The 16502-nt window shown below is 40.6% G+C and overlaps 1 protein-coding gene across 1 annotated transcript in view; it reads right to left on the reverse strand.

Annotated features, from left to right (window-relative positions):
• MYH9 (myosin heavy chain 9) overlaps positions 1–16502 on the reverse strand; it is a 67950-nt gene that overhangs the window by 14030 nt on the left and 37418 nt on the right. Inside the window, exons 7-22 of the mRNA XM_084306449.1 lie at positions 16382–16445; positions 15746–15844; positions 14802–14945; positions 12767–12862; positions 11714–11832; positions 10488–10640; positions 8491–8664; positions 8013–8186; positions 7328–7442; positions 4727–4920; positions 4504–4625; positions 4062–4131; positions 2933–3093; positions 2091–2199; positions 982–1113; positions 107–313 (exon numbers count right to left, since the gene is read on the reverse strand). Of these exons, the coding sequence (XP_084162575.1) occupies positions 107–313; positions 982–1113; positions 2091–2199; positions 2933–3093; positions 4062–4131; positions 4504–4625; positions 4727–4920; positions 7328–7442; positions 8013–8186; positions 8491–8664; positions 10488–10640; positions 11714–11832; positions 12767–12862; positions 14802–14945; positions 15746–15844; positions 16382–16445 (2133 nt within the window). The remainder of the gene's footprint in view (positions 1–106; positions 314–981; positions 1114–2090; positions 2200–2932; positions 3094–4061; positions 4132–4503; positions 4626–4726; positions 4921–7327; positions 7443–8012; positions 8187–8490; positions 8665–10487; positions 10641–11713; positions 11833–12766; positions 12863–14801; positions 14946–15745; positions 15845–16381; positions 16446–16502) is intronic.

Consider the following 16502-nt stretch of genomic DNA (forward strand, 5'->3'; position numbering starts at 1 on the left):
TATTGTTCTCCTCTCTCTCCTGATTCCCTCCAAATGAAGACAAAATAACCACTCTAACCCTTATTATCCTCTTTCCTGACAAGAGATGGCATTTCTAGTGTATTACCTGAATGTTCTGCTGCATTTTCTTCTTTTCAGCCTGCAGATGTTGACACCGTTCTTCCTCTTCCTCTACCCTTGCTTCCAGGTCATGACATATCTCTTCTAGTTCTTGTTTCTTGGCTGTCAGGCGGGCTCTTATCTCCTCAGCTTCAGCACAGAGTTCAGTTTCTGCTTGCAACTGTTCTTGCAGTTGCATCTTCTCTGCCATAAGCTACATTAGACACAAGCCAGAAATAACCATAAGACAAACTCCAACTTACCAAATCACTAAGCAACCTGTATTAATTGAAGTTATGTGGCCCTGTGTTCTGCAGCTATATCTTAATGATAACTGGCAGCTGTCTTCTGCTGCCATTCTAAGGTTAAAAGTCAAAATACAGTTTTAAAGTGTCTGGTCCTGTTCACAAACCATGCACAGCAGCCACATATTATTATACTAGCCTTAACAAACTTCTAGAGACTGTGTCCATTTGAAATAAGGAGATTGTTTAGTTTTTCCCTGCAAAAATAACAGAAGTATTATCCCTACAGAAAAAAAAAAAAATCCTGCTGCCACCTTCTGGGTTCCAAACAAAAAGGATTCCATTAACAATGAGGTTTAATTCAATCAGCCTGCCATAATACTCAGCCAAAGGAGATTTTTCTTCACATAATGGCTGTAGCAGAACAATAGTTATTCATTGTACAAAACGAGATGCCAGAGGAACAGAGCTGGAGAGAAGGGCAAGGGACATTGAACAAGATGGCAGCTGAGTCACATATTTCAACAAGCAGGAATCCTGCAGCTTGATCATCAGACCAGTAAAGCAAAGAAGGAGGTCTTAAAGCAGTTGACCTGGTGGAGGGAATGAGGCTTACACATGACATTTGCAAACTCACCTGGGCCTGGAAGGTCTCCATCTCACTCAGTCTGTTTTCTGCAGCTAGCTGCTTCTCCTTAACCTTTATTAGTTCTTCTTCCTTGGCCATCATCTCTTCTTCCTGCCTGCTTACTTGCAAAAGGGGCTTCACCTGAAAGGGAAACCAAGGGGATGAGATGTGTTTCATGAACACAGAGAACATGAAGACGTGCTCTTGTACTTGATGAGCATCCTATTAAACAACATTTTTGGTATGTGTCGTATCTGAAGGACTGACCAATTGTTTTGTCATGAACAATGGAAGACGCACAGAGGACTAGATACCATCTGTTTTGCCAGGAACACCCCCTCCTCCTGCCCTACCTTTCCTCCAGGATGGGATGCATCAGGAAAGGGATGGGTGAATTCCATGACCCCAAGGACTAAGTAAAAACAGCAAGAACTGAATCAAGTTGCCGTGCAGGAGAGCAATCCACAGCTCACAGGTAGGTCAATATAAACAATATACGAACACCACCCATCTCTGTGCTCCCCCATCAAAAAACATTAGAAGTCATTTCGTAGGAAGAAGCAATCTCTGCTCTCAACTCTGATTTAGCTGCAAAGTCTCCATATTTAAAGAGCAAGAAATCCCATAAATCTAAATTAAATTAAAAGACGGTCTCTTCATGTGTTCATTGTCTTTATAAAGATAAAATACATACCAGTCTAACAGCAAGATCAGATCTTAGTGCTTTCATTTTGCTTTTACAACTCTAGAGAAAGAGATTGCATACCACTCCCCTCTAACAATTTTTGGCTAGTCAAATTTATTAGCCATGGAGTAAGTAACTCATTGAAGTTCTGTACCACCGAAGCAAGCAATCCTCTTCTAGGCATAAAATATCAGAAGATGACTTCTGCTTTTCCACAACATTACTTGTACATAGCCTTGCACTTGGTTTATGCAAGCATACTGCATAGATATAAAATTCTTTATGATATTCTCCACCTAAATGAATCAAGGTGTAGTTGCAAGCCAGACCAATTGTAATGGAAGTGTTTTTTTTTTGCTCTGGTTCAACTTGAGAAGCTTAAGTCACAACCATAACCTCTTGCCAAAATTACAAAGGAAAAAAAATACATTACCTTGGTGAACAACCTCCACCATTGCCAGTTCCGCAGTTTCAAGTAGGCGGCACAGTTCCTCTGAAGCACTTTCATGGCTGTCAATTGCTGCTGGCGCTTGGCAAAGGCTCTGCAAGAAAAGTGGAGGTCAGACCACAAAGGAACCTACAGTGGCACGCAATTCTCTCAACCAAGACCTCTCACAGATACCTCTAGATTATATTTTTAGATTTTCTCTCCTAAAAAAGCAAAACAAAATTTGCAGTGAGCTTCCCCTAGCTTTTTAAGTCTTCTTCTGCTTAGGTAAGACTGATCATCTTTTCTTTTATTCAATTTTCTCTTTATTTAATAAAGTTTTTCCCCAGTGCCTTCTAATCTTAATAGCCTCATTATTTTCACTTCACAGAAGGAGAACTGAAACAGAGGTGTGTTTTCATGACAGGTATTACTCTTGCTTTTCAAACTGCACCATTTGCAGACCTATCTAACAGTTTAAGAGAAATCCCTGTACCTACTGGATCTGTACGGTGCTAAGACCTTTTCATTGGCACATCTGCAGCTTGCAGCTCTCCCACTAAAAACTACATCTGCTGTATAGTGTTCCTACAGAGAGGAACAGACTTTATTGCTCTATGTAAGACAGCAGCACATACAGTTTCTTGGAGGTGCTAGAAGTCAGCATTACAGAGATTGGAAAACTGTGAACCAACTATCAGCTGCTACATAAAATAAATAAATATATAAATAAATAACGTCCCTTCTGACAAAAAATAATTTGTAGTCTGTTTGTTTTTCAAGAGAAACTTGTACCTGAATAGGACAAGCACATGTTTACAATGTACTTTATAAAATATGGTCCTTACTTCCTAGCCAGATAGCCTCTGCAACATGCTTGGAAACCAATAATAACATCTGTGATCTTCAGGTCTCTCTCTTCTTCGAGATGAGCAAGGACTCCAGCTCTGAAAAACACTTTGCTCTGTCCAATTCGGTAAAGGTTGGAATCCAGCTCTAATGCTTTGATCTAAAATGAGAAAAAGAGAAGAATATATCTATTGCACAGACTGCTTCATGTAAAACATCACAGAATATATGCCTCTCTCCACTGCAAGATGCCCCTTCTTCCCCACAATAAGCCACTCTGGCCAGCTAAAGCTGCTAGCTCCTCAAAGGCCCTGTTCCAATTACAGGATTTGGAGCTCAGCCAAGCACAGCATGAAAGAGAGGCAACAAAAGACAGAAAGTACGATAGAAGGCATTGTTTAATACAACAGCACATCTAGGATCCAGAACTACAAGGATGCAGTGAGGAATATACGCCTCATCCCAAGGGTACTCTTCTTTTCCTAAAGGGAACACATCTGTTGATCCTTCCTATTTAATTTTTCCCAGCCCTAATTTTAAAGGAACCCCAACCAACTCTCCCTTCCTTTAAGGGATTTATTGTCCATGCTTATACCAGTCAAGAGGAAGAAAGTATATTCCTTTGAGCCAGAATGAAAGGGAATCCCTTATAGTCAAATTCAATTCAGTGTCCCCTAGTCATCACGCTACAAAGCCAAAGCTTTTCCTTTGAAGCAGGCAGTTCTGCAGAAATTAATGAGAGCCTTCACTGAAAGCACTTGTCATCAGCAGGCCATTACAAAAAGTTTGTTGTAGCTTGTACTTAAAGTACATGACTAACGATAACAATGCTTCTAAACATTTTGATTCCATGAACACTGTTGGCATCTCAAAGTCTATACATCTGTGGAAACAAAAGGATCCACTTTGCTTATGATTATTAAATCCCATGCTAGTCAAGAGCCTCCAACTGTGAAGCCAAGACACAGCTTTCTGCACCCTCCTTCTCTCAGACAAAACATTTGTCTTTAGACTTTCGGTCTGTGAGTGGAAGACAAATTTAACACGCCTATGGAATGCACAACTCCAATTTCCCCACCACATGCATAAAGCTTATTCTATTTGAGTAGAGTTCATGGAATGCCTTACCATCAGAACACAAGCCTGCTTTCCATCCATAAATCCTTTGGGAATTGCATTTGGAGTTAAGATTTCGTATCTGAAGAGTAGAAAGTATCGGATTAGTTACACAGAAAAATTAAAAATTAAAAGTGTCAGTAATGAGTTTCCATGGCATTTTGACAGCTTATGGTGTTGTTAAAATTTTAAAAAAATGCACATCTAGACAACAGAATATGAAGCAGTAGTCTCAGATGGGGTCTTCTACCCCTCGCCTTAACTACATGCTTAGTAAAGAAGACAAAGATGCTTTGGGGAGGCTTTGTGCCAGGAAATAGCAAGGGACAGATGTTCTCTGCCACTGTTTTGAAAGGCAGTAACAATATAGTTGCAATAAAGTACTTCAGTTTTCAAACTTATATCTTAACTTCATCAAGGTAAAGACTAATTTAGGTTCTTTTCCAGTCTTTACCTTTGCCTGAATTCCTGGAATACAACTCTGTTGGGGAAACCCTGGCGACAAATACGGATTCCCTCCAGCACTCCATTGCAGCGAAGCTGATCGAGTACCAAGTGGGGGTCTAGTTTTCCAGCCTAGTGAGGAGAAGGAAAAAAAAATAATAAATACCATTACGGCTTTACGAAAGGGATTTAACACCCCACTTCTTTCCCTTTTTTTTTATAGCCTCCTTTACCTTTTTCTCATGGTTGGGGATAATGCAACGGACGAAGTTGGGGTTGGTGTTCCTCAGGGTAGCCATCAGTTTAGCCAGCTGTTCTTTGTAAAGCTGTCCCACAGTTCGGAACATGCCCTTCCTGGTCTTAAAGGCTCCTGGCAATGCTGTTTCTGACATACCAGCCACCTGATCCAGCCCAACAATACGGTCAACTAAAGAGAGCACAGGAAATTGCATTAAGTTCTGCCACAATCAAAGGAAACATTGGAATGTACAAAGAACATCTGGGTAGAACGGGATAAATGAGAGGAGCTGCAGGATCCTTTTTGCTTCATCTCTACACAGATGTTGACTCCTGTACAGAATTTGTGCAGGGATAGGAGCAGGAAGGAAAAAAAGCAATAGCTCACTACTGGAAGTTTGAGTGATGGAATCAAACTTACTCCCAACCATAGTCTACTGATGCTCTGGAGGGCAGATCTGGAAGAGCAATCTAGAAGTGTGTTTCAGATGCTTCCACTTGCTTAGGTTATAATGAAAAACCACCAACAAACAAAGAGTTTCAGCTGCTAGCCCAACAGAGTCAATTATTAGTTAACTCTAAACCAGGAGGGCCCACAGCTAGAGAAAAAGCTCAATTTGACTCTTTAGTCACAGGCAGAACCGCCATGACTGGTGATCAGAAAAGCCATAGCTACTTGTTAACTGAGCAAACATGGTAGAAGGCGTGAGAGACACCAAACCTCAAGACACCACTGTTTGAGTCAATTTGGAGTACAAGTGTTCTATGACTTACAGGCATGAACAATACCACTAGGAGAAAGTCAGAACTCCCTGCCCCAACAGTTTCTCCACTATGCCACTGTGACATCCAAGCACTGAAGAAGCACTATCATCGTGATGGGTGGACTGCAAGATCCTTTTTTTTTTTTTTTTTTCAAAACAAGCCATCTAGATCTGAGAGTAGCATGGGACAGAGCAAACTAAAGCATTCCTTTTTCCCATTGCACTACGACACAGAGATAAATATTCACCTACCCAACCAAAACCAATTGTATCACTGTAAATTCCCACACCCTCAAGTCCATTTTCTTAAGGGCTGCAAGCTACTAGCTCACTCTACTTTCAGTGGTTGGTCAATGCCCACACTCAGGCTCCCAATCTTCACTTTGGAAAATATATAACTTGTGCTCAGTTGGCTTCTGATTAAATAAAAACTGTCAAGAGAAATCCCCACAAGTGAAGAAATAAGAAAGGATAGATACTGGCATTTACAGCTAATGTTAGTTTACCATTGCTCACTTCTAGACCAGCTATTGGAATAGGGTCAAGGTTGACTTAGAAAGAAAAGAAGGTTATGTTACTAGATGACATCACAGGGAAATCCACAGAAGAGTGTCCCAGATTCTGTCTGGAACAATCCTCTTAAAAACTTGAGCCCTACAATCTACATCAAGATAGCAAAAAGGACAGTCACTTGCAGCAGAAGATCCAGCTAAGAATAATAAATGAGAACTGATCAGCTGTGGTTCAGCTGACATTTCAGTTCCAAAAGGCATGCGTGTCAGCCTCACACAGCAAAGGCCTTGCTAGGCACAAGTTGCTGATGGCCATTTTTCATGCAGTAAAAATGCCTTTGCCGAACTAACTTATCTTCGAATGATCAGCAGCTGAAGTCAAATCCCAGCACCACAATCAATATTAAACTGAATTTCAGTTTAAACACAGTCTCAGAAACCTTCCTTCCAAATCCTGCAATGAAATACAGCCTTGCTGGCTCTATGTTCAAACAGTTGACAGGGATTTGGTTTTTAGCTGTTCCTATGCAAGACTTGCAGGAGCACCTTTAAGCACCTGAATGTGTCCACGTGTCTTGTATCCACTTGCAAAGTGAGAGTTTTGCTTTAGTTTTACGTCCGTGAGGAGCTACTAGCACAAAGCGAAGGAAATGAACAAGAAAGACAAGCAGGTATGACAAAGGGACAAAGATAAGTTAATGGAAGCATTTCTTGCATGGCTCTAGGATGGCATTACACACGACACAACAGCTGGGTTTCTCAGTCACCTGGTTCTAGATGAAGAATAGGAAAGTGTTGATAGAAATAGGCTCTCTGAACGTTCTGCATCTCTGCAACAGACAGAGACGTCAAAGAAAACCCATGACAGAAAGTGACAGCAACAGTAAGACTCAAAAGCAGATAAACCCAGAGAAGATAGAGTAAAATACTGAACAACACTGCAGCAAGAACACACTAGTTGCAGGACTGAAAACCTAGATTCGACCTCAGATCTTATGTTTGAGTATTGCAGCTAAGCACACTACTGGGACACATTAATGCGTTCATATTTTATCCTAACATTCTTGATTTGGAAAAATAATTGCTACATATGCAGTAAGCTTAGTGCAAGTTGACGTTTGTGAGCCTTTCTCTTGAGTTAGAGTGATCTTTTAATGCAATACCATGGTCTAAGCAGAGGATGTACCAGATAACTCTCATCTTGGTGGCTTAGACTTCAAGAAAAAAAGCAACAGGGGTTGCAACAGATTTTTGGTGATCCAAAAACTCTTCCATGTAAAAAGGGAAGAGAAAACACATAAGATTAATTTTAATTACATACCATCTTTCCACAGCTCAGACACAAACTTATCCGACGACTGGTGGAGAAGAGTAGCAATGTTATCATTCAGTGGATCCATGTTCTTCATCAGCCACTCATCTGCTTTATAATCCACCTGCAGAAGATAAACATGTCAATAAACTTTCTGCAGCACAAGATGCACTAAGTCTTGCGAAGTCTAAAAAAGCAGCATCAAGGTTTGCACAATCGACAGATGACTTAATCATTCTTGGATTTGTCATCTGAGCAAGCACACCTACAAATTCCAAACCCTAACAAACTGCTGAATGTTCTGTTCTGTCAGTAAAGGGAACGGATTTGCAGTACCAGCGTGCACCATCCTGAGTGTGAATCAAAACACAACTGTATCACCATTTTTGGTGATGAAGTCTTGATGCAAGGTTTATGGAAAGTAGTTCCAATCTCACCAAGTCACAGAGAACATACTTAAATTGTTGTCAGTTTGTTGTGTCTTCAGCTACACATATGTAACTTGCAGGCAAATCTCTTTAGGCTCTGTAAGGTCCACAGCTGTGGGACCACTTTGTGAAATTCTCATGTGGTTTCCCATGTTCTTCCGTACTTAGCCACTTTGGTAAGTAGCCATTTGTAAGAAACAGTAGCTAAGCAGTGGAAGATACAGCAGGCATTATTTATGTTCACATTTTAGCTACAAATTCTTTACCTTGCCAGCATAATGTATGATGCAGAAGTCAGCTTTGTCTTTCAGCTGTTTTGGCTTCTGAAATTTGGGGTGGGTGCCTTGTTCTTGTACAACTTTTTCCACAAAGCTTTTGTCTGTTGCTTTTGGGAACCAGCACTCTTCATCCAGCAGGGCCAGTATACCAGGTGGGCCAGCCTTAAAAGGAGGAAAATGTCAAATCATCATTAAATACTTGACTACACCAATGATTAACACCTTTGAATGACTAGGGAAAAAAAAAAAACAAACCAACAGACACTTATACTTGATCCCTATCACATTCACCTGTTCTGTGTATCAGAACAGCAACTGTCATACTAATAGAAATTATTAATAATATCTCAAGATCCTCGTCTGAAATCTGATCAACTTTATAGAAGGTCTCTTTCATGACATTTGTCCCAGTGACACAACTACTGCAGCCATTTCTTGCTGCTCAGGAGTACAACAAGCTTCTTACCGGCTTCTCTATGAGGTCAATGCAGGGCTGCAGATCCAGGCCAAAGTCAATGAAATTCCACTCTATGCCCTCCCTCTGGTACTCCTCTTGCTCCAGAATGAACATGGTGTGGTTGAAGAGCTGCTGCAACTTTTCATTTGTGTAGTTGATACACAACTGCTCGAAGGAGTTCAGCTAATGGAGAAAAAAGGTAGAAAGAAATTTGAACCGTTGCTTTTGAGGATGCATCTACTATTCCCTTAGCAATAAAGACCACATCTAGATTGTTCAGCAACTCTAAGCTAGTGTCCTGTCAAATCTCTGGGGTGGACAGCCCTTTGGCAATAACCCCTCTTGCTCATGAACTGTATTTCCTGTCACATGCTGCTGCATCACTGCATCGATCCCCAGGGAAATTCTCACACACTGTTCCTCATTCTTCACAGAAGAATGTTCAGTTGTAAACAGCAGCAGAATTACTGCAGCTACTTAACCCAGGAGCAGAAAAGCCTCCAGTTTTCTCACAAACTTAGAGCTGGCGCATCCTCTTCATATCATGAGGAGGCAATGGAAGCCTAAGGACAGATTCGTAACAGCGTATGGACTAGAAAGTCTTTTTTTAATCCTCACAGATAAAATCAGAATGAGAAAAGTGAAGGAAACTTCTTCAACACATCCTGATTTCTTCAAACTGTATGGGTAGGGTTAATAACCAAGGATGTATTTTCATGTTAGACCATACTTAATCTAATGCAGCTGCTGGACAGAATGGTTCTCTTCTACTTCCTCCATCTTCCAGTAATTCCTAACCATGCATTTCCACTCCCTTCACATTTTCATGAGATCCAGCAAACCATTAAACCAAAGGTAGAGTTAGATCAACAACCTCATTAGAGAGAAACAAAGCAACTTTCCACTACTTTTTCCAAAAGTAGTTTTCCACTTCATGAATACATTGGTCCAATTAACCTTGCAGCTGCACATGAGCTAGATTCAGCATAACACAGGTCGACAGGAGTTGCCTGGCTGGCATAATGGGGATGGCAGGACAGATCTTTTCTGGTGGCAGCCTGTGATTATTACTCCAGACCATGCATAATGCAATGCCACATTCTGAAAATGTAGTTTCATAGACAACGATTTGGCCTAACAGTTCACTGCCACCTACAGAGGGAGCTCTCACTTCCCCTTTTCCACCTCTCCCACCTCTCCCTCAACTTTCCTTCAGCTGTTGCTCTGCCACATTTACCTTGCATCAACTTTTGTGCTCAGATCCCCCTTTGCAGACTGACTCAATTATAAGCAACCCTAAGAAAAAAATAATTTCTGCAGTGCTAGAGAGGCGAACAGTATGAGCGAGTGCAGCCAGGAACAGGAGAGTGGAAAAGGCGAAATATTATGCCTTTTCTTCAAGAAACTGTTACATCAGTTTAGCTGTATATGAAAACAAATTCTGATCCCCAGTTTTCACACTTCTCACAGAATGGAGAATACACAGGTCAGAATATGTTGATTATGTTTTGGTCTACCCTGGCTTTGTCTTTCCAAAACTCAGCAGCAAGAAGAATTACTAACAATTATTTATGATGCCAATAGGTTTCATTGGATTATCTTTTAAATGTTTTGGGACAGACTACTAGGACAAAATTTTAAGTCCAGAGGTGATCCATAACTCTGCGACATCTTTAAAGACTTTTTTTGTAGGCTAGCAACCTCTTACATTCTGTCACTCTGTTCTAGAGAGAGTCACGAACATCTGAAACTATGAAGTTAAAACAATTGTGATGTGCATGACAAATATAAAGTAATGAGATAAAATATTTGCAGAATATATGAAATAAGAAAGAACACATTATTAAGTAACCTGACAATTCATATTGGCAGGGATCTCAAATAAAAGCAGAATATACATCTTTTCCAAAATTTTTGTATTTTCTTCCAGTTTTAAAGCAATTTCCTTCAATGGTCCTTGCCCCATGGTAAACTGTGCTGAGTGCAAGGACCTGACATCTCCTTACCTCAAAAATCTCGAAGCCAGCGATGTCCAGAATCCCAATGAAGGATGCACCCTGCCTCTTGGTCTTGTCCAATGCCTTGTTGATGCGCATAACCAGCCACCGGAACATACGTTCATAAGTGGCTTTAGCCAGAGCCTCAATGGCAAAGTCAGCCTAAGCAGAAGAAAGGTAAAGATCACAAGTTGCATTATAATCCAAAAGTGCAGATTACACGGTTTTGGCATATAATTGCCTAACTGAGATCATCTCTCCACTACCGAACTCACTAAAGAAAGCTCATTTCATAATTATTCCCAATGAAAAGCAGATGGCACAGCGATACTCCATGAACAGGAGTCAAGAATTTCTTATTAAATTAGCATGTCAAAGACCTTTCAGGATCCTGTCTATTGGAAAAACCAAAGCCCAGTATTCAAGGAAGAAAAAGTGACACCCAGTCCCTAATACAGCACATTTACATATGACCAAAGAAAAGCAGTAGAATTATTTTGCAATTTAGAATTTGTGAAACTTACTTCTCCCCCTCAACGCTGCTACCCTATGATTGACACAAAAAATACAATACCCAGTAAACGTCAAAACAGAAAGGCAGTTTGTGACTATTTCTACATTTCACTCTCTTTCTGATCCCTTTTATGTTACGGTGGCATGTTTATATACACTGAGAATAATGATGCGTTCACATAGTGATGCGTTTATAGAAAAGCCATGCAGGGAGTAAGCACAGAGGTTTTGCTCCTTTTAGGAAGCTACTAGTTCCTAGCTCAGGTTTTATTTGGAACAAGCAGCAGTCTGATTCAAGACTATTAAGAAACATAAAATCAGTTTCAAGGGTGAGCCACAAGGTCTTCCACCCTAGCAGCTGACCTATTCAAAAATGATGTTTTCTATATTACAGCAACTTGAAAATGTCATCCTTGCATAGAGCACTGAAGCAGCTCACTCCCCTGGGACAGCCAGTTACTAAAATTATGGGAATCGCACTCTCATTTTTTCCTCAGATGAGAAAGAGCTCTACAGGGGCATGGTGACTTCTATTTTTATACAGATCAAGAGAGCTATTACTAGAAGTAATGCAGATGTTACTTCACTCAAGTATGGTTGCCGTACATTGCAGCCCTGAAGATGACTATTAAATGCTACGGAAACCTTTTACGCATTTTTGTTAGCTTTGCATCAGCAAAATTAAAGACAAAAGTACTCATTCACTTATACAGAATGCATACCTGTTCTTTGGTCTGAGCTTTCTGGACATAATCTCGTCCCACTTTGATACGAGGAGTCAGGATACCTCTGGTGAAATCCGTCACATTGATACCCAGAAGATGAGACACTTTCTGAGCAGCTAAAGAGAGGAAGAGGAAATAACAAATACATTAACTTTCTTGTTGTTACTGCTTTTCTTACAGAAAAAGACAAAGAAAATCATTCCTGCAACTGTATTCCCAAGGCAGTCGTGTAATTGCTTTTAAAAAGCCATTAAGTGAAGAGCAGGTTAATGAGACAAAGAAAGTTATCCTCAGGAAGATGAAAATCTCCCCTAAAAACTCTTGCTACCCATACCAGAGGTTAATGAGTTTCTTTGGAAACCACAGGAGTAAAATTGACACAGTATTCTCGTACTGTTAAGGCATAACCTGGAAGCTTCAGAAAGCTCAGCCTACAATCAATTTAAAGATACCACAAGTGACTGACTTCTTAATCAAGCTAATTGCATTGTCTTCATCTACTAATTAGTTTTCGAGGTAACTCTTTGTTTCAGATTGCAACTCTATTTCAGATTAAAGAGCCAAAGAAATCAAATGGCTTACTCTCCTCCCCAAGATGCCAGTTAAAGCATGTTTTCTATAATAACCCAAAATATAAACACTTGAAGAGCAATTAGCCACCTCTTACACTTCTGCAGTACATCTATAATGATACCCTAAGATAAGGCTACACTCTACGTATTCCAGTAGAGTAATCCTTTTCATCTGGTCACCATCAAGTGTACTTCCTGCCTATGCTTGTCAAAAGACCAGTGCCACATTCCTGCCCATGGGTTGCTGCAAGCCCATGGTTTATTTATTTTGTTTGTTTGTTTGTTGTTTTTTGTTTGTTATTTATAATATTTGTATGAAGGAGCACATCAGCTCCTTTGACAAATAACTCACCTGACAGAAAAACAGGACTGCAGCATTCCTTACAAACTGTAATTTATTTTTCTACCTGCAAGAACTTCCCGTAGGCTTTTTTTTTCTGTGGGGCTTTCTTTGGGGTGAGGAAAGGAGATAGGTTACCTGTGTTGTCTGGCATAGAGGCTTGGTCTGTGTTGCGCTCCTTCTTGAAGACAATGTTGCCAAGTTGAAGGACACCTGAGATAACCTTCAGCAGACCTTTTGAAACAATAATAGCTCAGTGTCAGACATCAGCAAAAGCCCTGATACGGCCTAGCTAACCATGTCAAAAGGCAAGAGGCTTCTCTCAAAGATCTATCTGGAATTTCAGAAAAAAACACCACACGTAAGTAATTTGTCTATGACTCCCATTCTGGGCACAGGACTTTCCCTGTCCCTCCAGTGCAAGACTGTGCAGCCTGGGAATTTAACCACTCTCAACTTCGCTACAGGAAAGCTGGAGACAAGATCCAGGGTCATGCCCCATCCTATAACATTCACATTTTTTTGAAAATGTTTGTTCTTTGTTAGAGGGCCAAGATCTGCCATTTTTTTTCAACGATTACTGTTAAACACAGGAAAGAAATGGTTATTAAGAGTACAAACCAATTAAGGGAAGGAAGATTGTGTTCCTTTAACCTCGTATTACTTTCAGCTACCTGACCAAGGTCTGTAGTCCATACAGACATACATTACAGTTACAATATATGAAGGGCAGCAGGATGTGGGCAAAAGTGCCTATACCATAATTATTGCTAATCACACGCTGAATCATCCCATCCTTTGTTACATGATATATTCATGTTCTTTGATCACTGCACAGCACAATTTCAGTGTCACAGCATCAATTCCATTTTTACCACGTATCAGTCAAAGCTCATTGCGTAGCAGCTTCCAGTTGTCTTGAGCAGAGTCAACTGCCAGTCACTTGCAAAGAGATCTTGGGCCAACAACTTTTTCATCCCCTAATTTCTACCTAATACAGAAACAGCTCCTTTAAAACAGTATCATTTTGATAGCAGAGCAAACAAAGGCTCCACAGATTCTGTATCAGGACTAACAAAAGAGAAGCATATATGCTCCTAGTGTTTTGAAATCCACTGTTTTGGCAGCTGAAACTGGAGTCCTGGCATTTGGCATACAACTTGTTTTGATGGTGTCTCATTGATGAAGATAGATAGCATTTAGAGGCTACATCAAATTAAGCAAGCTTACTGACCAGCCAGTTACTCTGTGTCTTTTTATTTTCAGCCTGAAGGAACATTAGTACACTTTGCACCTTGAATGGCAAGAACAAAATACTAAAGTTATCTTTGCTGCTGCAGTGGTTGGAACCAATAGCTCATCCATGTGGCAGCAAAGACATGCCCTGGAGTATACATAAAAAGAAACTCAAAGAAGAGCTTAGCAGGTCATCTGAATGAGAAATTGGGCTGCCAATTATTTAATTCTGTTTAGGCAAACATGTCTTCACCTCCATATAGCAGTTTCAGTCTCAGATGATTCAGGATTTCAAGAATAGTATTAAGTTATGAATAACAAAAGAACGGATTAAGAGCAGACTGGACTGTGAAGAGCAATAGCTAAGGCATAGGAACATATCCCCTACAGCCACCAGAGCTACAGCATCCAGCAAAAGAAGCAGTGACCTTTAGGAAAAAAAAGGATGCTTGCAATATATGGGAAAAAAATCCTATTTTATAAGATCTTATACATTTAGAAACGGAGATTGGGCAGAACGCTGGTTCCAAACCAGTAAGGAAGGTTATAAAAGTATTAATCCAGCACCAGCTGGATGTAACACCTAAAAGGCATTATTTAGGAAGTGAGGGAGCACTCATATCTTGAAAGTATTATTCATAAAGTGGATATACAGCCCTCAAACTGGGAACAAAAACAGCAAACAGAAGTATGTTTTCGTTGGCTGTTTCACTTCTAAGATGAACTGTGTTGGTACATCCTGAGGTGGGGCACTCCAAAGCTACCAAGTTCACCACTTGCACACTGTTCACTTTGTGGTAGGGGGAGAGTTAGGGGGAGAGGGACACAAAGCAACAACAACAAAAAACCACACGAGAATGAAACCAAACCAAAAATAAAGCTCCAGAAAAATGTGATCTGTTCCCTCCTTCATTTCCTCCCTTCAGAGGACTCATACCTATCTGCTCTTCATCGGGGATGCCCATGATCCTCATTGCTTCCATGGTCTCCTGAAACATATCTTTGTCTTGCTGACCCGGGATTGTAACGTGCCCATTGGAGAGGAAGCGATATTTGTTGTAAGGCTCCAGGAGCAGATCAGCTTAGGAGAAAAAGGAGAAAGAAGTTATTATGGCTTTTTTTTAATATATACAGATAGATAGACAAGCTAGAACTGAGGACAAATTTGTGACTTGCACATGCTAGCAGATACTGGAGGAATCAGAGATTAAGAGCAGTTTTACCAACAGCTGAACATTTTTCTGCTTTATTTCTTTCTATTCTGCCTTCTGGAATACTCCACCAAAGAAGTGCCAATCATCATTATGCCCTACGTGTATAAAAAGCACTGATAACTTGAAACTAAATTTGTCTTCAGTATCAGATACCTCATTTGTTTCAAGTCACAGGAAGGTCAGTATATAGCTCTTGAAATAGTTGCAATTATGAGAAAAGTCTTGGAGTTCTGTCCTTCCTCCAGATCAATTTGCCACTCTCACACAACATGGACTCCAACTACTAAAGAACAGACTAGGCTGAGGCTTTAAAGCTAGGTGCATCCTTGACTTCTAGATTGCTTAAGCGCCAGACATTTCGCTCCATTCAATTAAACACTGAGTACATCACTGTAGGACCATGCCTGCACTGGAAGGGTTTACATCATACGAGACGAGACTAAACACAGGACAGTGATTTAGATAAGGAAGGGTGTAGAGTCATTGCTGGCAAGGAAACAAGTACAGGAAGGAACCAGAGAAGCAAGTTTTCAGGAACTGAGAAGTGTAGGGGGAAGGCAAAGGGATACATGCACGTGCAGAAGAAGAGAAGAAGTGACCATACCTAAAAGGGAGAGGCAAGAAACTATGAAGGAACGGGTGCTATTAAAACAACAATCAAACTTACTCTTCAGATGCTCCCCTGCCCCAGACAGCAGGTAGTAAAAGATGTGGAAGGTTCTCTCCTCCTTGGCTTGACGGATTGCACGGGACTTCTCCAGGAGATCTTCTGAGAGTCAAGGCATATGGCAGGACGTACAAATCACTTCCTATTCTATGGCAGGAGGAAAACTAGCAGTACCTGATGTTCTTGTGCCCATTAACAGGGGTATTGATTTAGCAATCACTATCAGCCACCAACCCACTGAGCTTCTAGTCTCAGTTCTCTGAACCTCTGACTGATGGCTATGATATGACAAACTAGACTGATAAACAGAGAAATAGTGGCCAACTATCCAGACTTGCCCTGCACAAAAATGAGAATGGTGTGTGAAATTCCAAAGCTCTCCATCTTATCGTGGTTTGTTGCTATCTCAGCCTCCTATGATTAGAATTCATTCACTCAGAAGAGATTTCCATCACAGTCACAAAATGGTATATGAAGGAACAGAAGACCACAACAATAATCTTGCTAGCATAAATTAAGGTACCTCCTGCCACATTCTCAACCTGGCAAGCACAAGTAAGGTCTGATGAGATTGCTAAGCATCATTCCTGCCACACTCTATAGCCTGTAACTTTTCAGTGGCTACAGAAAGGATACAGGTCTCAATATTGGCTCCAACAATGTAGCCGTTGACATCAAAGTTGATTCTGATGAACTTGCCCTGAGAGGAAGATATTAGTAATAACATTAATATTCACTCTGTGCATAACAGCAGTGA

Source organism: Netta rufina (genome assembly GCF_964035555.1).
Source record: "Netta rufina genome assembly, chromosome: 1".
NCBI classification, from domain to species: Eukaryota; Metazoa; Chordata; class Aves; order Anseriformes; family Anatidae; genus Netta; species Netta rufina.